The sequence below is a fragment of the Odontesthes bonariensis genome, chromosome 18, assembly GCF_027942865.1.
Source record: "Odontesthes bonariensis isolate fOdoBon6 chromosome 18, fOdoBon6.hap1, whole genome shotgun sequence".
NCBI lineage: Eukaryota > Metazoa > Chordata > Actinopteri > Atheriniformes > Atherinopsidae > Odontesthes > Odontesthes bonariensis.
The window spans coordinates 3,116,844-3,141,332 of record NC_134523.1 but is presented as its reverse complement, the minus strand read 5'-3'; the positions used below and the strand labels follow the sequence as shown (position 1 = coordinate 3,141,332).

The 24,489-nt window shown below is 41.7% G+C and overlaps 1 protein-coding gene across 2 annotated transcripts in view; it reads right to left on the bottom strand.

Annotated features, from left to right (window-relative positions):
* trappc9 (trafficking protein particle complex subunit 9) overlaps positions 1–24,489 on the bottom strand; it is a 242,679-nt gene that overhangs the window by 192,754 nt on the left and 25,436 nt on the right. For both annotated transcript variants that reach the window (XM_075449744.1, XM_075449745.1), the window contains 3 exons: positions 19,917–20,060; positions 12,366–12,492; positions 10,158–10,303 (listed from right to left, as the gene is read on the bottom strand). In XM_075449744.1, the coding sequence (XP_075305859.1) occupies positions 10,158–10,303; positions 12,366–12,492; positions 19,917–20,060 (417 nt within the window). The remainder of the gene's footprint in view (positions 1–10,157; positions 10,304–12,365; positions 12,493–19,916; positions 20,061–24,489) is intronic.

Genomic DNA, 24,489 nt, shown 5'->3' with positions numbered 1-24,489 from the left:
GAATGCTGTGTTTGCAGAGAGAGATAACGACTCCCTAAAATTAAACAGACTTAAATTTAACAGATTCTATGAGCCACTGCGGATATTAAATCTGCGATAACTGAAACAAAAAGGTGGAAATAAAAGCAGGAGATTCATCTCATTGGTCAAATTTCAATTCCTCGCCTCCCTTCTCCTCCGTCCCGCTGCCTGTGGTCTGATGATGCGTTGGTGAAGGTTAAAATGATGCCACAAAAACAAGGATGTGCCAACCCAGTCTCCTCTCTAATCACTTCCGTCCATCACTGCTCTGTAAGAGGTGTAAAGAGGAGTAGACTGTCTGGAATCTGGAAATAGGATAAACGGTGTAAATACTTGACCAATATGAGAAGTTCAGTGCTGCCATCTCCATACCAAAGGCTCAAGGTGGTCTCAAAAGTGCTGCCTCTATACCAGTGCCAGACCTCCTAAAAGACCTGGAAAAGTTCCTGGAAAATGTTCCTGTGGTGGAAATGCAGCCTTCCTCACACTCGGTTACAACCTGGCTTGCTGGCTGCGACATAATATGAAGACTGACTGAATCATGAGTTGAGAAAAATAAAATTTGATTTGAATAGAATAGAAGTGTGGTAACTGGGATAACAGCAGGCGGCTGCAATGCAATAAATCAGCATCGTGAGATGCATCAACACGAGTGACGACCCTCCCTCCCACATCAACAAAGCTCAAAAACCAAAACAAATCTCCTCCAACGGTTAAAATCTCATTAAAATCTGTAACATCCAGAACGCAGACGGCCAACGGGGTTCCTATAAGGACCTAACAGGAAACATAGATGCAGCCAGCGTGAAAGGGTTCTTACTTCTGACTCAACACTGTTGTCCATCCTACTCTAACTAGCGGTCAGTCAGCTTCCCCCGTCTACCGCCCCGACCCATAATAATAATAATAATAATAATAATAACAACTTGGACTTATATAGCGCCTTTCAGGGTACCCAAGGTCGCTTTAACAAAAGAAAAGATGGGTAGGGCCGGGGGGTGGGTTTCAGAAGAGTAGGACATGGAGAAGAGATGTGTTTTTAGATTCTTTTTGAACTGTAGTAGAGAGGGGGCAGAACGGATGTGAAGTGGTAGATTGTTCCATAGGGTAGGGGCAGTTGAAAAGAAAGCCCTATCTCCATATGTTTTTAGTCTGGTGCGAGGAACGGAAAGTAGGTCCCGGTCTGCGGAGGGCAGAAGCCACGACTGGGAGTAGGGGTGGAGGAGATCAGAGATGTGCTTAGGTGCAAGTGAGTGGAGAGATTTGTAGGTCAAGAGAAGGATTTTATAGGTGATGCGTGCTTTGACTGGCAGCCAGTGAAGTTGCTTTAGGATGGGGGTGATGTGCTGCCAGGGCTTGGTGTGAGTTAGCACCCTGGCAGCTGAGTTTTGAACACACTGCAACCTGTCAAGGGCCTTACTGGGCAGCCCAGGCAGGACACCATTGCAGTAGTTGATAGACTCAGATCTGACTTTCAGCAGCCACATCAAAGCTGGCACCAAGGCAGCTTTTTACCACCTCAGAAATATCAACAGAATTGAAGGTTTCCTCTCCCAAACAGACCAGGAGAAACTCATCCATGCATTCATCTCCAGCAGACTCCATCACTGTAACGCTCTTTTAACTGGACTTCCCACAAAGAGCATTAAACATCTGCAGCTCATCCAGAACGCTGCTGCTGGAGGTTTAACCCGGACTAAGAGATCTGAACACATCACAGCAGCTTTAAAATCTTTACTCTGGCTTCCAGTCAGTCACAGAATAGATTTTAAAAGCCTGCTGATGGTTTACATCTGTGATCTGTTCAGAGAATATAAACCCAGCAGAGCTCTTAGATCCAAGGACTCAGGTCAGCTGGTCCAGTCCAGAGTCCAGACTAAACATGGAGAAGCAGCATTTAGCTGTTATGCTGCAAACAAGTGGAACAAACTGCCAGTGGAGATTAAACTTTCACCAAATGGAGACATTTTTAAATCCAGGTTAAAAACATTTCTGTTCTCATGTGTCTATGCATGAAATCTGCACGATATCTTTGAACTTATCTGGACTGTTGCTCGTTTTATTTTACTGTTAAATGATTTTAATTGTTTCTCTTTATATTCTTTTATGTATTTTTAATGCTTCTTCCACTCCCCGCTGCAATGCTTTTATTTCATGTGAAGCACTTTGAATTGTTTTGTACATGAAATGTGCTATACGAATAAATTTGATTTGATTTAGTCCAGACGGGAGGAGATAAATGAGTGGATGAGGGTCTCTGTTACTGAGTCGGATAGTGAGGGCCGGAGTCTTGGCTTCTTTCTGGGGTGAAAAAAGGCAGTTTTAGTGATACTCTTGATGTGGGATCGAAATGAAAGGGTGGAGTCCAGGATGACACTCAGGTTCTGTACCTATGGTGATGGAGAGATGGAACAGCCATCTATGAGCAGGGCCAGATCAGGTCATCGTCTATCCCTCCGACAGCCCACTTGTTCCAGCTGAATGAGGCAGCGCAGTTAACCTGTACCAACTTGTAGCTAAACAAAAAACCCATATTTTCACAAATGCCAGCAGCCGGTCTCACTACGGGGCTGCCTTTTGGAGGTGTGTTGATTCTGGGACCACGAAGACGATTCAAATTTGACAATTTTGTAATAATTCAAAAGGTCCCGCTTTTGAATGCACTGGTCACCAGGCCTTACTGAGCTACTTGCATGGATGATGAAACCAAACTGCATTTAGCGCCAACGTAATGGGCTTCGGAGAAAAAAAAGTCTTCGGTTTGGTTTGTTTTTTGAAAGAAAGGTAGGTTATTATTCCGTTATTGGTGGTGCATTTAAAGAGAACCCAGCAAATGTTCAGAGGAAAGCTGAAATAATCGTGTGGGGGAAAACTCAGCCCTGAAAGAGAGAAAGAAAACAAGCACCGCTCGACCCATTCCTGAAAGAGATGCTGAAAAGTTTTGTTTTATTAAGATATTAATGGCTCATCTGCATTTTGAAACTCTCCCCTTTCGGGTACATTTGGAGAGTTCATTGCTGGACCTGCAAAGGGGGGCCTGAAAATCCCACCTCAGACCCTGGCAGGAAAAAAGAAATATGGAAGGCAAAGTGCAGCAGTGCACCTTGGGAAATTAAGTGAGTCAAAAGAAAGAGATCTATAATACAACTGTCTGGAAAGCCTAATGCTACCTCAGGTCTGGCTCGCAGGCATGCTCCAACAGCCAGCCAATTAGGTGTGAAATACACCTCCGAAAATAGAAAAACAAAGTGTATTGCTTCCATCTTATTTGTGCTTCCTAGTCTTAATTCCTCAAGTGGCCATAAATATTCAGCACTGATCCCCAAAAGGTTCAGCTTTTCGAAAACCTTGTTGTACAGAGCAATAATGAATGGTCTTAAGTCCTTTATGGCTGCACGGTTAGCTAAATATAGCCCTCGTTTGCATTTACCTCCTAAAAACATGCCGGTAGAATCATATTTCATTAATGAGAGTTAGAGCTGGAGACGTCGACTGGTGTTACTGCCTCCTAAACAGTCCTTTTCAATAAAACTATCGCCTAAATGACTGAATAAAACATGCACACTAAGCACGGCCATTTAAGTCTAATTCATGCATGTGTAATGAAGAAAGCAGGAGAGAATTTGCTGAAATCAAACAAAAGATTTTGAGCTTGTTTGAAACAAGTTGCTAAGAGCTTGGTTTTGAGCAAAGCTTAGTTCCTACGTTAGATTGGGAATTTTAAATGTAAAAAGAAGTTCCATAAATCGAACTTGCAGATTTGTTTTCAAATATTCAAATTCTGACGAGATAATCCACCAAACACACGAGTCTGTCAGATGTAGATGCACAGCCGAGCAGAAAAGCTCACTTTGTTAACACAGCAAACTTGAGTGTTTTTGGTCTTAATGTAGCACCCTTTTCATGATTTTTCATGATACACATTTTCACCCGAGATTCTTTTTTTCCCCCCAAAATGCAGCAACCTAAGATTTGTCTTCACTGATCTTCATCCTGACCTGAATTTAATAGGCAAGATAGCTGGAATATAAGATGGTACCTACCTGTTAAAATAAAATTTGCCGACTTGATGCTTAAATCGAGACAAACTGTGTGTGTGGGGGGGGGGGGGGTTGCATTGGGCCTCACGTGAGAACATTTTCATATTCTTATTCTAAATTTCTTACTTTTTTTCATAAGAAGGTCTCGTACGAACACGCCACGTCAGATTCAGCAAACGCTCTTAACTTCGGAAAAGTGTGTAAACGACCTGCGTAAATGATGAATGCCACCCGTGTGTATTTAATTGCACGTGCACGAGGATAGTAGATTTGCATACTCCACGCCCAAAATTATACCATACTAGGCTACGCTTCCCATCTCAATGAGTCATGAGAATGTCATCAAGGCGCAAAAGAAACAACTTTACGGGCTCTGAGATTGAAGTTCTGCTTTCAGAGATCCAAAGAGGAAAATCTGTCATTTTTAGCAGTGTCAGCAGTGGAATTACTAAAGCGAAGAAATGGGAGGCAATTACAAGTGCTGTTAATTTGGTGTCACCTGTAGTTCGTAATGTCACCGAGATAAGGAAGAAATGGTTTGATATGGCTTAAAAAAAACGTCTCACCCTGGCCCGGCGCTCGATGACTGCAACTAAAGCCGTGCAATCAGGTGTTGCCTCATGATGGCACTTTGATGGGGCGGTCCATGAGGGGGGTCTTCTGGCATGTTGTCTGCCGGCTGGTTCAGGTGGCGGAAGACCCTCCTTCATGGCAATATTGTGCAAAACGCAGCATGCCAGAATAATCTGGCATGCCTTCTCTGGGCTATAGAGCAGTTTGCCGATATCTACACGTTCTCTTCAAGAGCCTGACACGCTAAGGCATCCAAAAGTTGCAAGTCAGCCGCTGGTTACACTTCCCATTGACCTTGTTATATACAGAATCAAATTAACCTTCAATTAGTGTATAATTTAAGTCAAACAGAATAATGTCAGCATCATTATGGGGTATAATGTATATATTTATTTATGATATCTTCAAAATAATTAAATATACAATCAATTAGACAAGCAAACTTGATTGGAATAACAGCGGACTACTTTACGAAACTTCTACAACAGGTCTGGATCGCTCGTAAATTCTGTTCGTACCTGAAAGAAAACTCAAATACGAAAAATTTGGGGAATGCGCAAGTTCTCTTAAATCACTTGTACGCACGACTTAAGAACAAATCTGTTCGTACGAATGGTTGTTGGATGAGGCCCAATGTTTCCCCAAAGTATTTGTTATCGAGTCTTTTTTTGGAGAATTTGTGAATTTTAGGGTTGGATGTGTTAATTTTGAAGTGCGGTGGTGGGGCTGTCCCCTCCTGCTGAGGGACACCACTGCTGTCGGGGATTGCAATCTGCCGGCATGTTTTGATGGAACGCATCGAACTTAAATTGACGGGAATTCGCACGAATGGTTTGAATGTTGAGACAAATCCACTTCTGCAGATAAAGACCTTTAAATCCTACAAACTAGTGCCTAATGAAGATGAGTATTGCTGATCTAACTCGTCTCTCAAAGCCAAAAGCTACTCTGAAATTCAACTTTTTAACTCAACTGTTTCTGTGGAGAACCAAAGCTCGAGCTAAAGAACGTTTATTTTAAAGTTTCGGGACAATTCTCACGCTGTAGAGTCATAATGGATGTAGATAAATCTGGAAGTCAGCATTTTGAACCCATGGTTATTGTTTTGCTTCAAAGCTAACACAGCGGTGTATAGAGCCAAAACAATAGAACATATGTCACTGTCCAAACACGTCCAGGCCATGAGGTGAAATCCCCTCCCTGTATGCCCATTTAGCACTGTAACAGATAGCCTCTCACCCACATCAGAGTGGATAGATGGCTGGAGACAGTTCTTAAAACCGAGTCTCAGAGCAATTACAGAGAAAACTCCCTTTTTTTTTTTTTTCAATCTGATTCACAACGTGAGACTTAAAGACAAAGTAGTGCACACATACAAATAACCTCCATATCCATACAACTCCATTTCCAGACTCTATCAAGAAATTACCACTATTCTACACTCCTCCAACACATCATAGCGTAATTAAATTCTCAAGAATATCTGTACATTTCCGTGTAAAAATGTATTTCTTTTAGTCTAGAAAAGAATATGCCTACATGTGGCTACTGTGTAATGAACTGTTCGCAGATAGCCCATCACCTGTGTGCTGAGAGATACCCTGAATGTTAGCTGGCAGCCAACTGACCAGAGTTTCAGAGACAGAGAGGAAACGCAATGTTTGATTTTAATCTCTAAAGCTTTTCAGAGGTCCACTGGTCAAATGAACGAGCCGCTCGAGGCACTGTAGGTGGAGCCGTCAACATCCGGCTGGTACAGGCTGCGTATTGGAAATCATTTGCGGTTAATCATCTTCACTAAAGAAGCACTTGCTTAAACTGATGGATCCGTAAGTGGCATGTATGACACCACTTTTCTTCTAACGTTGTCTTTGCTATGAATGAGATTCAAAAGACACACAGTCCGCCTTCCTCCACAGATAAAAACCTATGTATCCGACTTAAATTCAAATAGGATCCGTAAGAAATGATGAAATACATCACAGTGATGTGAAAAAGAAACATTGCTCTCTTTCAATTCGAAGGACTGAGATATCAGAACATAATACAAACAAAATATTGTGCCTTACCGGGTCCTAAAAATAGTTTAATAAAATCTTAAACAACAAAACATGACATTTACGTCATGTCATTACTCGTTTAACAAAAAAATACTCCAAGCTTGAACAGCTTCAGCAGCAATAACTTAATCATAAAGTAATCATTTTCTGGATGACTTTATCAGTCTTTTGTATCACTGTGGCAGAATTTTCCCTTCCTGACATCACTGCTTCAGCTCGTTGAGGTTTGCAGGGTTGGTTTATGCACAGCTCTCTGAAGGTCCCCCCACAGCATTTCTACCAGGCTGAGGTCTGGACTTTGACTGGACCGTTGCAGCTCCTTGATTCTTTCCTTTTTCAGACATTCTGCTGTAGATCTGCTGCTGTGTTTGGGATCATTGTCCTGTTGATGAGCCAGTTTCAGCCCAGCTTTAGCTGTCAGACAGATGGCCTCACATTTGACTCTGGAATACTTTGGTAAACAGACTCAATGACTGCAAGGTGCCCAGGTCCTGTGGCTGCAGAACCAGCCCACATCATCAGCCCTCCACCACCGTGCTTGACAGTTGGTGCGAGGTGTTTGTGCTGATGTGCTGTGTTTGGTTTTTCTCCAACCATGCTGCTGTGTATTATAACCAAACATTTCCACTTTGGTCTGGTCTGTCCACAGGACATTGTTCCAGAAGTCTTGTGGTTTGTTCAGATTACGTTTTATTATATTACATTTATCTCGCAGATGCTTTAATCCGAAGCAACTTCCAAGTGAGGGCTAATATGGGATTCAGTATCTTGCCTAAAGATACTTCAACATGTAGACACAAAAGCTGGATATTGAACCGGTGATCTTTCAACCGAGCCTCCTGAGCTGTAGAATAGAGACATTCTCCTACGACCCTTCCAAACGAGTCACACTTGGCCTATTGTGTCTGTAGAGTTTAATGTTGTTTATCATCTCCTGAAAAATTCAATCTTAGGTGATAACGGAAGAAAACCCTCTTTCAATTCTGACTAATGTGAACATCATCACAAACTGTGATGGTTTTTTTTTTCCCCACAATTTTAGTTTTTCTTTCAGATTGTTTCTCATCTCTGTGACTTTAGAGGTTTTTAGGCAAATCCCTGCCTAATCCTTCTTTATGTCTCACGACAAGCTCTCATATAAGTTATGGATCACTTTGACATAAATCAAATAGACAGAAAAACTAGAATTCTAACCCATTTGATTCTTTTTTTTTTTTTTACCATGGTAGCATTTTGCTGAATAAAATTTCTCCACAAATTAAACAGAAAGCGCATTTACTTGATTTGTGGGTGGCTTCTATGCCAGTTCTGGGCTTTTGTAGTTTGTGTTGGATTAGCTTATACAATAAGAATGAGTTGAGCAAGGGTAATTATCCTCCATTGGATATATGGTTTGTGATGAGCTGCTTGTTGCACAAACTCGATGCACAACGTTGCATTCTCCATCGCGTTCTTTGTTTCTTTCCGACGGCGACAACAACAGTAATATCGTCTCTTCCGACTTCCGGTTCACGACCCCGGAAAAAAATCTCGAGCATGCGCAGAACGCAAAGTCTGATTCACCACGGGCTTCACCCGTCTGCAAACACGTTTAATTTGACTTTCAACCGAGTTATCTCGGGGTCTTAATCCGATCGCGAGTAACCCGATCCAATCCAAATTCTTTTCAGATTAACTTAATAACTCAATTTTATTGTAATTTAGCCAATTATCCGATCCTTTCAGTACCATCTAACCGAGTGGTTGAAACTCTTTTGCAACGCTATTAACAACAAACAAGTCAATTTGACCGAAGAAAGAAAAGACATAGTGCTTTACTAGTACTTCATTTATTGTTTTATATCCCAACTAGGAAGATCTAACTTCTAATGGCGGCTCCATGATTTTTAAAATACACTTTTTAATTTCTGTGAACAGTTGTCCATAGCAACGGCTCCTAACATTGGTCTTTAAAAACTTGAACAAAGAGGAATGGACTAACGGTGAAACCAAGGATTTCATTTTGATTGGAATATGAACTTGCCAGCTGGCCGTTCTGCGGTGTTAACAAACAGGTTCAGTTCAACAAATGCCTCACAACAAGCTTTTACTTAAAAGAGAAATCTATCTGTGGCCAAACTGCAGGAGGGAAAAGTCGGTATTTCACAGTAAAACTGCTTATCAAGTATTCAGATCGGTGTGCTTGGAGTGTGCTGGTCTGAGCTTGGTTTGCTGTGTGCTAGCTCTCAGACTATTTATTGCATGCTCTGCCTTTTGGTAATAATGTGTTTAAAGGGTAATTGAGATGTTGACAGAGGCAGAGCCTTGAGAAGAGAGGGGTGGAGTGGGTCACTCACACCCTGAAAACAGGTTAATGTGAACAGAGGTCAAATTTTAATTGGTTTTTGGACCAGAATATGTCATTGCGACTTCAATAAGATTTCAGGAAATTGTGTCAAATTGTGAAAATAAGGCAAAATAAGTCTCCTTTAAAATATGGCCTGCTGTGGTTTAGTTTAAAAACTGAAACATGACGCTAGGCATTCTAAAGTAAACCCTGGTTTAGATTTTTGCCCTGGATGGTAATTGTTTTGTTGAATGATGTAGAATTCTTAGCTCTATTTTTCCTATGTTGCTTAGGCATATTTAGGACATTTTCTGGCCTTTTTTTAAATGATATATGTTAGAATTTCTGTCTTTAACAGTCACCTTTTTATTTGGGCGTTATTAGGTTCTCACACAGATGGATTCTCTTCAATTGTAGTGTGTTCTCCTTGCTTATTGGTGCTTTAACTCCACTAGCTCTGTTACATAGCTACCTTTGTCACCTTGATGACAGCTTATAGCTGAAACGTGTTCGAAATGTCCACAATAAATGAGACGACCACACATCAGTGAATACTGATATTTTACACATTATGGTGTATTATCACCACACAGTCATGTTTGTACCATTATTGAACATCAGTGAGATTGATAAAGGTAGTGCTCCAATGAAATGTAATGACTTTAAAACAGGAAAGCAGTAACTTTGTGACATGAGTTTAACCCGAGCTAAGACGCAGTACGAGACAAAAGATGTGTCTACTGATGCGTCAAGTTCTTTATGCAGGTGTTCAGTGTCCAGTATCAGTTACTGTTGACGTAACTTAAATATAACAATATCTGCAAGGGAAAGTCACATTTCTTTCAATCTTTGTTGAATATCTAATTAATAGTAATGCAGCCGATTGCCTTGTGTATTAGTCGTGAACAGCATTGCTCTTGACAATCTTTTTCAGTGTTTAACCAGCTGTACAACTGGCATTTTCTAACTAAACCTATCTTCTTATACAGCTATTGTCTCTTTGAACTTTGCATACCACTTTCTGACGGCAACACTTCAAGCTTTCCAATAACAAATTCAGCATGAAATTGCACGAGGCCATTCCTTATCACCAACACCGACGGCCATGTGCTGGTGCAGACACCCGACTGGACTTACCTATCTTCTTACTGCGCTCGTCTCCTCTGCTGTGCATAATTATTGGCGAGTAGATGAAGGGGCTGGCGGTGGACATATTCTGTGCCAGCAGGCTTTTCACTTTGTGGGGACGCAGACTCACGGGCAGATTGAGCAGCTTCACGGATCTAGAATGAATATCGCAGCAACAATGATGCGAGTAAGTGTCATTTCACGCAAGTATTTCAGAAGTGATCATCAGCACATATCAAGGAAAACTCCAACGACCTTCGGTCTGCTTTGGTTTGTTAGCTACAGTTCCTGATGCAGTATATAATCCAAGTGTTTGTGATGAATCTTTACTTTTTTCACAGTGCACGGCCAGAGATTTATGGTACTGCTCTTTGTAAAAGGTTAAACTCAGCAAACAATAAAATGCACAAGCACTTGGAAAAAGTGTTTACTCCAAACTTTCAGCGATAATGGGCCTATTAATAAAGATACAAAGTCAGTGTAATCTTGTGGATAATTACGGCTGTACATCCAAAGTTGCCTTGTTTGTCTAACATATCAGCATGTAATAAAAGGCTTTATGGTTTGGCACTGATGATTTCAATTATGAAATCAATTATGCAGTGACTCTCTTTTTACTACTTTATTGGCAACGTTTGGTTTATGTTGCTTTGTTTCCAGTGCTGACATACCTTTGCTTCCAAGAATAACTTCGTAATGCTGCGTGAGCATAAAAAAATTCATACTCACCTTATTGTTTTCATGCTCATTATACATTCAAACCTCTAAAGATAAATTACTTCTCGCAGAAGCATTTGTTAAAGCAACTTCTTTGTGTTGCCTTGAGGCAGATCTGATTGGTGATGATGTGGTTTTTTCTGTCAGGCGAGTCGTTTAAGCACCGTGAAGACATGAAAATAGAGATCCAACCTTTTTTAATTTCTTTTTAAGTGTTTCGTTGTTTTTTTTTTTGTTATGGTGTGAAATGGCACCACTGGGTCAACTTTTTTTTTTCCTCGGTTTTTGAGCAGTCATTTGCATTAGTTGTTTGAACGACTACCATCCAATCAGAGCACTGGCTCGTGAACGGTAAAATGACGTTTATGTCAAACAGCTCGTGCAGTTAGAAATGCTTTGAGTGTGAAGATGTGAGGAAAAAAAAAATTGTAATAAAACAGTCAAGCTATAATAAAGCATGTGAAATTAGAATCCCCTCTTTGGTCCTTTCATGGAATTCTACTGTAAATATTGCAGCATTGCTCTTCTGCATGACAGCCTGCAATAAAATCATTTCCCCGCATACACAGAGCGAGCTTTACAAAAATAGAACAGTGGGAATTTTGCAGAATTGTCTGGGTTTAACCAAAATTGACAGTTAAACTACAAATGGTATGATATGGTATATTACTGCCAAAACATCCGTATGTCAATAAAAGTAATTCCTTTGAATGACAGAGCCCTCTGAGACAAGCTTTCTGTCTGTAAGTCGTCTTTTGTTCCGTTCCCACACTGCTTCAGTAATGTTGAGGTCCGGGCTCTGGGGAGGATTCATCCCTCCATAAGACCTGTTGCCACCGATTTTCAGCTCACTTCTTGTGTCATTTGGCATACCTCAGCGTACTCTCCCTGTTTCTCTTCCTTAAGAAGGACTTCCTGACAGACATATCTCTCAGGTTCTGTGTCAGATCTTTACAGAGGTTTTTAATCATTTTTGAAGAACATCCCTTTCAGAAAGTGTTCACCTGCTGTCGGCGCATAAATATGCCAAGTTTTTCATCTAATAGCCCTTTGGGAATCACCTGTTTGGCAAAAAAATACGATCTGATGTCTGTAAAATTGTGTTACATTTGGTATATTTCATTGAAGCAACTAATAAAACAGGAATAATTATGCGTCTTTGTGACAGGCTCCTAGTAACAAAGTTAACAAAATTTGGTTCTTTGCTAATTTTTCTGTTATGTGTAGTTGCAACACTGGTTCATCCCTTGAGTTAAGTGCCTCTTAATGCTTTAATGGTTCAGAGTTCAGCATTAAAGGGCCTGACACATTCCTCTGAAAAGGGTCAGGTGGAAGGTCTGGACTGAAAATGAGTGAAAAAATAAAAAAAACAGCCAACGCTCAAAGAAAAACTTCAGAAAGCCTGCAGAACCATTGATAAAGACCAACCACAAGAGAGAGTTAAGTTAAAGGATGAAACCAACATACAGAAAACAACAGTAACTCCATCTGCTGCCTTACCGAACAATGGGGAGCTTTGAAAAGGGCACTGGGGGCAGCTTCAGTCCATCAGGAAGTGTAATGACCTCCATCCCACCCGGGCACTTGGAGGTGTAGTTCTCCAGACTTTGGGTGACCTCTTTCTTTTCTAGAAATGTAGGAGCAGGGACATTGAGAGAAATAAACAGTCCATTATGGGTGTTCGATGCATTCAAACAGATACCAAAGAAAAGCAATGCAATCATGTAGCAAGTAGCCTCTGAGAAGCTCCTCACACCCAGATAATCTGACGTCTGGCGTGGGACATAACTTAAACGGAGATTAATGGCGTGTGTGGTGCCCCTCTCACAGCAATGAGAGCCCCAGCCTTTAAGACAAATTCTTAGTTTTATTGTATCATCAATACCTTTTGAAAGAACATTACTGTTCACTCAGCCATATAATTTGCTTTGGCTCTGCAAGTTTCAACTGTGTCCATCAGTGGAGAAAGGTCATTAACTGACAACAATCTAATAAAGATCTAGAACACATTACAGGAGCACATTTGGAGATCGCAGGATAGCGGATCAAACCTAATGAAACTCAAAATGCTGGCTATGTTATGACGTGTTTGTTTACTTTACTCGTGGGCTGTGCTAAATAGAATTCATTTTTATGTCTTCCACCTACGTGTTTAAATGTTTCGGGAATGTTTTCTGCGTTGAAACTAAAACCTTGCAGATAAATGACCGGAAGCCTTCAAACTAAGCCTGTATATCCGAGTGAAGGTGGTAAAGGGAGGACCGAGTGATGGTATGTAGACGAGAAAAAGGAGAGAATAAAGTGGGATGCGAGTGAGAGGCAGAGAGACTAAGTGGAAAAAAGAGCCAGAGATGAATGCACCGATAGTTGAGCTGTGATCCTGGCTCAAATTCTTCATGATTGTGGGATTGTTATTGTGTGCTCAGCAAATAAAATGAGTAATTGAGTCGATTGCAACAATAAATCAACCTGTGTTAGCCCCCCGTGTAACGGCTGTGACCCATCAAGATCTGTAAATCTATGCTTTATCATCAGGCACCAAGACCTTAAAGCAGCTGATCATTTGAGCCCCGTAATTTGCGAGATGATGTCTCAGGTAAATGACCCCCCCCCCACATCCAAAAAAAGAGGAATTTCATAAACTGTATATAAAAGATGGATGCTGTTACTTGTTGTTAAAAAGGGAAACTAATACAAAAAGGCCTTAAAGTACAACATCACTGACTGCCCCATGGCACTGGTTCCAAAACATCCCTTCCTCCAGCAGACTGCCATTCAAAAAGCATGAAGGACTCAAGAGAAATACTCTTTGGAACAGTTTCGCTGCTGCTCGGCCACGAAAGAAAATCCCAAAAATGGTTAAAGGTGGAATAAAGGTCATGTTTTAGGAGTCATAGCTCTGAGCTCAACTGAAGCGAGACGTTTGTGTTTAGAAAAGAAAAGAATATCAAAGAGTTGAAGCCGATTTAGAGGATTATTTTCCTCAGAAAATAAATGAGCAAAAATCATTTCTCATGTTTGTTTCATTGGCTTCTCTCCATCTACACTTGGGACTTTTGAAAAGAATTGTTGTTACAGGTCACACACGGAAGGGTTTACAAGCTTTCTTTGAGCAGCCTTTGGTGTGAGAACAAGACAAAATGACAGAGATGCATCAGGACCGGTTTTCACAAACTTCTTTTTCCTCACATGAGACTGGAACAGATACATTTCCGAAACCGAAGCCGAAGCCATCGTTCTGTTCTGTTCTGGAAGTGTGTAAAGTGTGCAGACTTTTGAATGAAACATTCTTTCACCCGACTGGAAAATTGCTCAAAACAACTTTTTTCTTTTTTTTAAATATTGTTCTATTTCTTAAGTAGACATACAGTATATTTTCAACCAGATCGCCAATAATGGAACGTGCATTAGGCATTTAAGTTGATTCTTGAGCTAACTGTGTTTATTTACTTTCGTTAGTTAAATTTGTGTTGATGTTTCCCTTCCCTCTTCCTCAGTGTGTCACGGTCTGATCAGCCAACATTTAAGTCCCCTTTGTTTGTTGTGTGAGGTCAGTTTTGTTTGTTTTTGAACTGTTAGCTTAAGGTTATGTTAAAATCTTGATTTTTGTCTTTGAATTTAGTTTCCTCATTTGACCTCTTTTAAAGGGCCCTGTACACTATTGTTTGTGGTTTTGTTATTTTTTGGGAATAAACCCATTTTCCTTAAATTATTTCTGTCCTCATGTTTGACCGGCTCGGTCCCTCACAACACTTAACAGGCAGGTGAAAGAACAGTTGCAGCTGTCAACATTTGACATCATTCCCCAAGTGAAAGGATCTCATCAGCTGTGTCAGCTGCCAGGAAGCAAAAGAACAGCTGAAGGCAAGGATAAAACTTTGGGCTGAATCACCTTCTCCGGAAAACTACGCTCTCATCATATCGATGCGCAACAGATCAGTGAGTCAAGAATTAGTCTTCGGATGGAGTTTGGAAGGATTTGGAAGGATTCGTTTGTGTGTGCGTGTGTGAGTGCCACCTTTATTTTGGGGAAGGCTGACCTTAAAGTGCCTCACAGTCGCTACCTACCTAAACAGAGATGAGTGAATCAGAAGAACGTGTAGAACAGATGAGAGCAGACAATATGTTCCATGAAACATTGATGAAAACATGTTTTCTCTGAATGCTACAACAGAACAAGCAGAATGTTACCCTGCAGAGGGTGACGTCAATACAACGAGCTTTGTACCGTGAATTTCAGTTCAGGCCCTTGTCAGATGGGGGGATACAAATTATCAGCGGCCCCATCAGTGTGTTAATGCAACAGTTCATATAAGCTGAACACGGTTGCTGCAGGATGCAGATGGGAGCAGTTCCAAATGCTTCTGTAAGCGAGGCAGCTCGCTGAACAGGCGTCGTGACAAGGTATTCATACTGGCTGCGATGCCTTCCCTCTTAATCTGCTGGATTCCACTGAAAAGCAGAGCACTTCCACCTGCAGCATTTTGCGCTTGCCTCTGTGACCGTAACCGTCTGAACAACCCAAAAACTGAAAATGCTGAGATGGCACAAATAGTGCCAAAAAAAAAAAAAAAAAAAAAAAAAGGGATTTCCTACCCTTACTCTGACTTTTGATTTACTAAAGACAGATTGGACACAAGATATTTTGAACTCTTATTCACTTTCACGCTTTTATCTAAAGTGACTTCTGAGTGAGGAGCACATTAGCAGGGGGGGGTTGGGACTGAACTGGGGAAATTTGGGACTGAAACATCCAGTTGAAAGTACAACCGCTGTACTTCCTGAGCTTCAGCCAATGCAGTATTTCAGGTTTTGTCTCTTCAGCTTGATTTCACTTGATTATACACTCTCTGAAATAGGTGTACAGTATGAGTCCTTTTTGTCCCCTGAGGTACAATCTATACTAATGTACCCCCTAGGATTAATTATTGGACCTAAATGTTACCTATATGTAACTTTTTGAGGGTCCAGAAGGTACATATATGTACTCAAGTGGTAAAAAGGTACATATATATACCTTTTGGACCCTCAAAAAAGGTACATATAGGTACCTTTTACCACGTGAGTACATATATGTACCTTTTTTTCTACATGCTGGGGTACAATAGACAGTCTGTGTTAGGCTACTTCAGTATAAGGGTACAAGATTGCCACCAGATTGCCACCAGTACAAGATTGGTCTCTGTAAGGTACAAACCACAAGGGTACAAAACTATACCTTCCGAGGGTACTGCCCCAGTGACGAGCCATCGTACCCCTAAAGGTACAATTCTGTACTTTATTTTCTGAGAGTGTATAGCCATCCTTTTTTTTTTCCATTTAAAGGCCTGCGATACATTGGAAAAATAAAAAAAATAAAAAATTGACTGTCAAGAGTTTGGGAAATAAACATACCACAAACCTACTATTTAAACTGTAAGAGTCACCAACCCAAAGAAACTGTCAGATCAACAGTAGGCTAAAGACAGAGAAATCAATAACAGAGCTGTCATTTTATGTTAAGGAGAAAATCTGATGCCAGACTGCGTGACGAAGTGGCGACTGACATTTTAAATCAGGCAATAAAAACAGGTAATGTGCTTTCATTCAATCTATTCATTCATTCATCTTTAGCAGGTTTACTTTCTTGAACTTAGAACTGCTCATTGTGCGACGCCGTGACTGTTTGCTTTGCTTTGAGACGCATCGCTCTTTGGAACTACTCGATGGGCACCAAAGGGAAGCTGTGAGACTACTGCTTCAGATAAGCAGTGACAGCACACAGAATGGGATCATTTATCTGTCTGACAATAATTCCAATCATATTGAGAGATGAAAACTACCGATGGCGATGGACACCGCAAACAGACACTTTTTGTGAATAATTTAGAATTCTCTCTCTGACACTGCGAGCAAAATGCCAGCGAGGAAAAGAAGAGAACAATCCAGGATCCATAAATGATCAACACAATAAATACTGGATGAATAAGGATGAGCTGAGGACTTTCTGGCATACCAGTCACGATGAAAAAAGAAATGATAATAATAAAATCACACAAAAACTGTGCATGGACTGCTGGCACATACTGCCTTTTTGCTAACAATGAAACACTCATTATCCGTTCAATTAGCTGCATCTGTGCATGAGTGCGAGTGAGGACATAAAAAGCAAAGTCAGGCTCTTAGTTTCATCACAATTAATCTGATCAGTGAAATTTAAAAGCGAGTCATCATTTAGTGATTTGGCAGTGTAATGAAACAAGCGCTCCACGTCGAGGGAATGCATCCCGTGACACTATTGTAAACAGCGATTTGGTACCTCTCTACCTCCAAAACACAAAGGTCAAAATCTTGTTTGAAAAATAAGCGATATATTTTCTAATATCCTGACAGTGTGGCGTATGAAGTTACAACTACATGCAACTAGTTTGATCCCAGCTTTAGTATGACTTTAAAATGTAAACTTGACTGACTTAATGCTAAAAACACGTTACAAGACTGACAACTGGGTTGTACTGAACAGTGGAGTTGGAATGTGAAAGAATTTATGATCAATTTTCTCTTCAGGGTTTTAAGGGCTGGTCTGAAATCAGTTCTCTGTGATGTGGGGGTAATAGGTATATAATGTAAGCAAAAGCCCATGTTACAAACAGAACTACTGTGATACATTAGCATCATACCCTCTAACTGTGTGTCCAACAACTAGCTAGCCAACCGTTATGCCTTCTTACCTGGATGCTGGAATTTGCATCACTTGGAACTGTCTACTTAATTGCAGAGTAAAAATGAGAGAAAAAAATTGTCATTTTGAGTTTTAACGCCAGCAACACTGCAAATTTTGGATCATCTACACGCCAGCTCAGAGAATCAAATTTCTGTTCAGTGGATTAAACATTTATGTAATCTATGATCTTGTACGCCATGTGTGAGGAACACATTGTGCATTAATTCAGTGAAGAGCTAAACCTGCATTGTGGAGGTTAGAGGGCCACACACCTGCTCACAGAACTGAAGTCAGAGGAGTTATTACAGTCAGAGGATTGATTTGTTAAGAGCCACTGTGATAGAGAGTTGATCACCACCAACACCCGGCTAATTTATTTATTTATGGAAGAGTTGATTGATTGACCTTGATTGGCTTCACAGTGGAGCAAATGAGTGCTGAAGAAAGGAGGCGTCAGAGACAAAAGGAAGCTGATGGTTAACGTAACATCACACACAATCTCTTCTTGTTTATTACCTTAATTTCTCCAAAACAAACACCACAAAGCAGACACCGCTTACTTTTGTCCACTTTCCCTTATTGTATAATATACATGCTACTGCCCCCTTGTGTACCGGTGAGTTATGTGTTCTCGCACAGGAACGGATTGTACATTCTCGATGGCAATTGGATGTTGTCTTTGTGATGCGTTCATGTTTTATTTTGTTTGTTCAGACACGGGGACGTTGGCGCTATGAGAGGACCCAGGAGGCCTCTCATCGGTTTGCCGTCTATGAGTCCAAACACCTTAAAAGAGCACTGCAATCAAGAAAGTCAAAGAATCTCACAGATACAGAAAACAATGTATCTGTACAATGGATGAAAATCTCACCAATAAAAAAAATCCTGAAAGATTCTCAGCTGGATACAATAAGGGAGAGACAGACAAAAGCAATGCATCATCTAGAACTCTGTGCCTTTTGGAAATGAAGTTGTCCTTTTACTTGTTTAGTCATTAAGAACAACAGAAAACACTTTTGGATGCAACCAGCGAGCTCATGTAAAAAGAAAAGTGGTTCTATTCTCACAGGCGATCGTGCCAAAGCTACACAGATCGTACATTTCATATGGAGACAAGATTATTCTTCATTCTCAGTCTGTTGTAAAAGGTGACCCCAACAGCTCATGTTTTAACGAGTGTTTCTACAATTTCTGGCTCAACCGGACGGTTAAATGCTTTCAAATGACGGCATATTTCTAATAATACCAGTCAAGGTTTGAAAAACATTTCTTATCATAACCACTGTTTAACACCCCTACATGGACACAGTCATTTCTGATGGTAGTGGCCTCTTTCAGCTGGACCATGTGCAGGAATGGTTTAAGAATAGTTTGAAGAAGGAAACAACAGCCATAGGACATGTTGCCTCGGTGGACATGTTGCCTCGGTATTGGACTCGGTAAACAAGTCCAAACAACTCGACTTCCGGCATTTAAAAGATGTGTGCTTGACGGGATGACGCCAGATATCACAGCATACTGCAGAGGTCTAATGGAGTCCATGCCTTGACAGGTCGGGGCTATGCTTAGCAGAAGAAGGGAGGACCTATTCAATTCTAAGCGGGTGGTCATAATGTTATGACGGATGGGTGTACAGCTAAACAAACTCGGACCCGCATGAAAGGGGACAATAACTACCTTTTCTAATATGACACGGTAGCTGGTGGAAGAAGTGAGCCTAGCTCAGCGCTTGAGACAGTCTCACATCGAATGCCATCTCATTATAGCAAAAAGCGCTGCTCAAAAAGTCCGGCCCAGCTTCTTTGGTATGAAAATACAGCAAACATTTTGTGTTAAAGCAGGACACAGGAATATTTGTTCAGCAGAAATATTTCTAAAAAGGCTCGTCTGAGCAGCAGCCTAAGCAGAGCTGAAGAAGTCCCTTTGCTGAGGTTTAATATTTTATATTGTAAGCTCCTTCGGCTTGTTCCCACATAGTCGCCTTCCTCTCCCTCCCTCCATTATAACGCTCAGTAGCCAAACGTGGATTACACTGGACTCTATTGTGTCGCCAGCGGACCCTCTGGCTCACTCTGCTCTGGTAAAGACTCTTACCTCCTGACTGCACAGGATTTCTGCTCAGAGCACAATGTTGCACTCCTGCCGCGACAAACCTATCTTTGGCACACATCACATAATATTAAACACGAGAAGTAACACGGAAATCACCAGAAACAGCTGGGAGGTTTCTTTATAAGGCTGGGCGTAAAGCTGGAAGCAGCTCACGTGTTTTAGAAATTCAGAAATGAAAAACTCAAGTGTAAAATTGATCCTTTTTTAAAGTGCATGAGTGTTTGCTGTGAGCTAACCTTGATCAGACAGGAAATCCAGCATGGTCTGCAACAGGAAGGACAGGTGGCGTACAGACAGGCCTGGGTTGCCCATGCGGCGGGAGGCGTACACCAGCTCGTGCAGCAGGCGCATCTGTACAGCAGCCCAGCCTCTGTGGGTGCCTGGGACAGAGAGGACAGAACGGCGTTCACACTCACAAGGCTGGCAAAGCTCATTACTGACATCTGCCTGCAACGTTCCTCAGTTATCACAACAGACAGAACACATGTTAATACAATCTGTAGGAAGATATCCTGGAACTGAGGTCATTGAAGTATGCGTCTCCATATTAAGCATTACCTGGGTGAGACAAAAACAGTCAAATATATCCTAATGCCTACATTTGTTTACAAGCAACGTGCTCACAGGTCAAATATTTGCCTCACTGACCTCATCCTGCATTGCTGTGTTTAACTCTTCCTTTCCTAAACATCTCGGCTTTATATTCTAATACATTTGTGGATTCACTGCATGTAAACGCATTGCAAAAGAAAATCTCTTCATGTCAAAGAAAAACACACAGATCACCATTTTGAGAATTCATTTGAACCTTTATTGAACAGACACACGTACAAAAGGAAATTATTTTGGGTGTTTTCATTGACAAACTTGTCTTTTTTCTCAAACAGATTTTAAATTTAAGACGGCAACACGACCGAGAACAGTTGGGAGAGGCAAAGACAAAAAGGTTTATAGAAGATATACGAGCAGCAAAGCTCTGGAAGGTTGTACAGTCAGCAGATTAATTGGCTAAAGCCTCGTTTCCACTGTCAGTACGGTTCAGGTCACTTCGTATCGGTACGGGTCGGGTCGCTTTGGGGTCAGCTTTGTGTTCCCAGCAAATAACAGCAAATAACAAATAGCATCCTTAATTTCAAACCACCTCCAAGCTTCTTCAGCTTAATGCGACACCGGCTCGTCGTCCGGTTGAAACCACTCTCTGCCATTTTCACGGCAATCAGCTGGAAAACTTTTTGGTTTCGCACAGCGCCATCGAGCTCCCGCTGCACAGCCTCCTCACCAACAACGGAGAGCAGAGCCTGGAACCGGTCCTGTGTGCTCGGTACCCCAAGCAGAAGGGTTAAAGAAAGGGTAACGGGTTCCATGGGACCGGTGGTAGCGGAAACACTGAAATAAGCGAATCGTTCTGAACCGACCTGCACCGGACTGCATAGTGGAAACGAGGCTTAAAGGTAAGGGTGTCAGGATTGGGTATAAAAGTAGCATCCACCAGAAGCTGAGTCGTTCCATGCCAGGACGGGCTGTGACTCACCACTTTGTGTCCAACTTTGTCTGAGATTAATCCATCAGTTCAAAACAATTCATTTTGGAATCAAAATTGCTAAGAACTCGGGTCTTTTCTATGAATTCCATGGTGTATAATACTGTGAAAACATGAAGAGACTGGGGAAATCTGGGCTCAACAGTGTCCAGGATGACCAGCAAATGGTGAAGGTACCATTGGTGCACGTTGGCATTTGAACAGACATATGCTACCATCGAGGTGATATCTCTTCCCGGATGGTCCACAGTTGTTTCAACACTACATTGCCAGACTTCGAACTGTAAAACTGAAAACAGCGTAGCTTCATAGACAGGGAGTGTGTGTGCTGGACTGGCCGGCCTGCAGTCCAGCTCTACCGCCTACTGAAAAGCATCAAGATAAGGAGAATCAGACAGCTACAGCACGGCTGAGCAGCTGAAATCTTGTATCTAGCATCGATGGAAACAAATTCCTCAGGAAAAACTGCAACAATTAGTGTCTTCATTTACCAAATTATATAAAAACACAATTAAAAGGTCGTCTAAAGTAGCCTGGCTCTCACGCAGACCCTTCGTGCTTCGTGCATCTACGTTACACTTCGTGAGCTCGCACTAGGGTCTGGGCTCGCCTTGTTGAGTTGAGTCTTCGGTTACCCCATAACCGGGCCAATCATAATCGTGGGGCGGGGTGTTAACAGGTATGACGTAGCATCCGGCGCGACAACGAACACAGTCAAACACAGCCATTGCCGGACGATTAGCTGCTGCTAGCTCCTGCTTTGCTCGCTGCTGTTGTGTTTTGTTTATTTTCCACCACAGACCGAAAGACTGGTCGCGCTCCAACGCGTCACGTCCGCTTTCGATATGATTGGTCGAAGTAGTACGTGACACACACATTGAATTCTCCAATCAGGTTCGAGAGGTTTTTGAATACAATCCCCGCCTACTCACAGCAGAGAACAGCTAGGCAACCGACAAAATTCCAGATGGATGAGAAACATCCATCTGCGTGAGAACCAGGTTAGGTCTAAAGTAACTCAACGGGAAATATCTAAACTTTTCCCGAAAATGTCGGCTTTTTTGACATTCTCAACACGCGGTGAAGTTTGTCATTGAAGACAATTGAAATGTATTTACTTTGTCCGTTAATTAAGGTTCAAATACATCAACAAAGATTTTCTTCCATTTTAGAAAACTTTCCAACAAGTCTGGAAATGGGCTTTGTAAACTAAAAGTTGTCTGACAATCTAAAAAACCCAGCTCCAAAACAGCTTCCATTTACACTGAGGAGTGTTTGCTGTAACAATTTTACAGTGAATTAATTCTACCTGAGCGGAGTGATAAAGCCTTAGCAGCACATTGCTGTTGTTTTTTTACTTTCATTCAGCATCCTGTAATGTCTGCACTGCAACAGGAGTGTGGCAGATCTTCATGAGCCTGTATTCGGCATGACTGGAGCTCTTAATGCACAAAAAGTCAGGCAACACGTAACTTGATTAGGATAAGGGAGAGGATGAAAGATCCCTGTAGTAAACTACTACATGTCTTCCAGTGTGATGTGAACTCAGCTGGTGATGTATGTTCAAAAGCAAATGTGCTGCGAGGCCCTCCACCTCTTACAAGATGCTTTGCTACACTCTCGCTTGTCGACTGCTGACTCACTGCGCAGGAATGAAAAAGTAGAGGAAAGCTGTGCTGGGGAGGCCTTAAGGAAGAAGGAGGACATTTGATAAACACTCGGACATCTCCGCAGCTTAAATACCACCTCCAATAGCTTCGAATCACAGCCCCTGATGCTTTTCAGTTATCAGCACTTTTCTACCACGGTTGTTATTCTTCTTGACTTCTTCTGCCATCTGAACAAACTGCACATGCAATCATAAGCAGTTTTTTTTTTCCCTGCTATGAGAAACTGCACCCACGAGGCAGCCTAAAAATAGCCGACTTCCACCTGTCTGCCAAAACCAGCGCTTATCTGCAGGACCGTAATCCAAAGGACACTTTGGATTTTCTGAGGATGTCGCTCTCGCTCCAGCGCGAAAAATGGCTTCATTTTGTGGTATTTTCAGACCTGAACTGGAGGTGTCTGGCAATCCAATTAACACACCACCAAGATAATGACTGTGCTGCCACGACCAGGCAGTTGCACTGTCATGTAAACCCTCAGTCATAAGCCTCCGCATCCTCAGGCTGCCTCTGATCTGCCGTGTAGGGCGTTGAGATGACACACACCAGTATTATACACCACAATAAGAACCGCCTAAGCAGCAACTCCCAAAATTCCTCTGACAGAGTAACGAGTGGGAACAGAGGTGTTTATAAGAGGAAGCAAGGTGACAGAAAAAGATAGCATCCCCTTTTTTGTGGAATGAAAGAAAGGTGAAAAAGGCGGGTGTACGAACCACTAAAAAGCCATTTGTTCCACTGTCTCACGGCACAGCAGCCTCATTGGAAAGCACAACTTATCCACATTTTCATTCTCTCTCGAACTCGCATCTTAAACCCGCTTATTGCGGAGAAAAGGCTCACAATCATCGTTTCCTTCTTTCCCCATCAGCCCCGAGGGAATTCACGGAAAATACTTCTTTTGGGACGTGGGTAGTGGAGCTGATGTTGCTCTTTTTTTTCCTTGTATGTAAAACACAAACCCGCACCTCTGAATAAAAACATTCTCTTTAGAAAAAAAAGATTCAAGGTGGAGGATTACAAAATACGTAGCAAAGACCAGCACAACTGGACCCGTGAGACCCAAAACTTTTTAAAGTATTGTGGCGATGTTGCTTAAATATAGAGAAATCGGTTACTTCTTTCAACGGGAGACGTGCTCTCTGTACTCCGCAGAGACTGAAGGATACAGAGTCGTGCTGCAGGGTCATTTTCATCAAACGCAGGTACATTGTGCAGCCTCGTTTGAAACAGTGGAAACATTCTAGAAAGAAATAACAATATATAGTGCCAGTAATAAAAACAGATAGAGCCTACTGTCAGATGTTCTCTTTCAGATCAACAGACACAAATTCAAATAGAAACCCGCTCTTACTTTCTGTACTTTGCTGTCACGACAACAATCTTTGCAGAAAAGATTCATAAATAAATCTTGTTGGGTAAGCAGCTATCACAGGAGGGACATTTCATGAATATGTGTTTCGTGCCTACTGAAAGTTTAAATCCAAGCATTTTTTCCACCCTTATCATTTTGCGGGTCCATTTACAGCTTCTAAAAGCAACAAGGCCGAAGATTAACAGCGTATCAGAGGCAGAAATCTTCTCACAGTGGCCCTCGAAAAA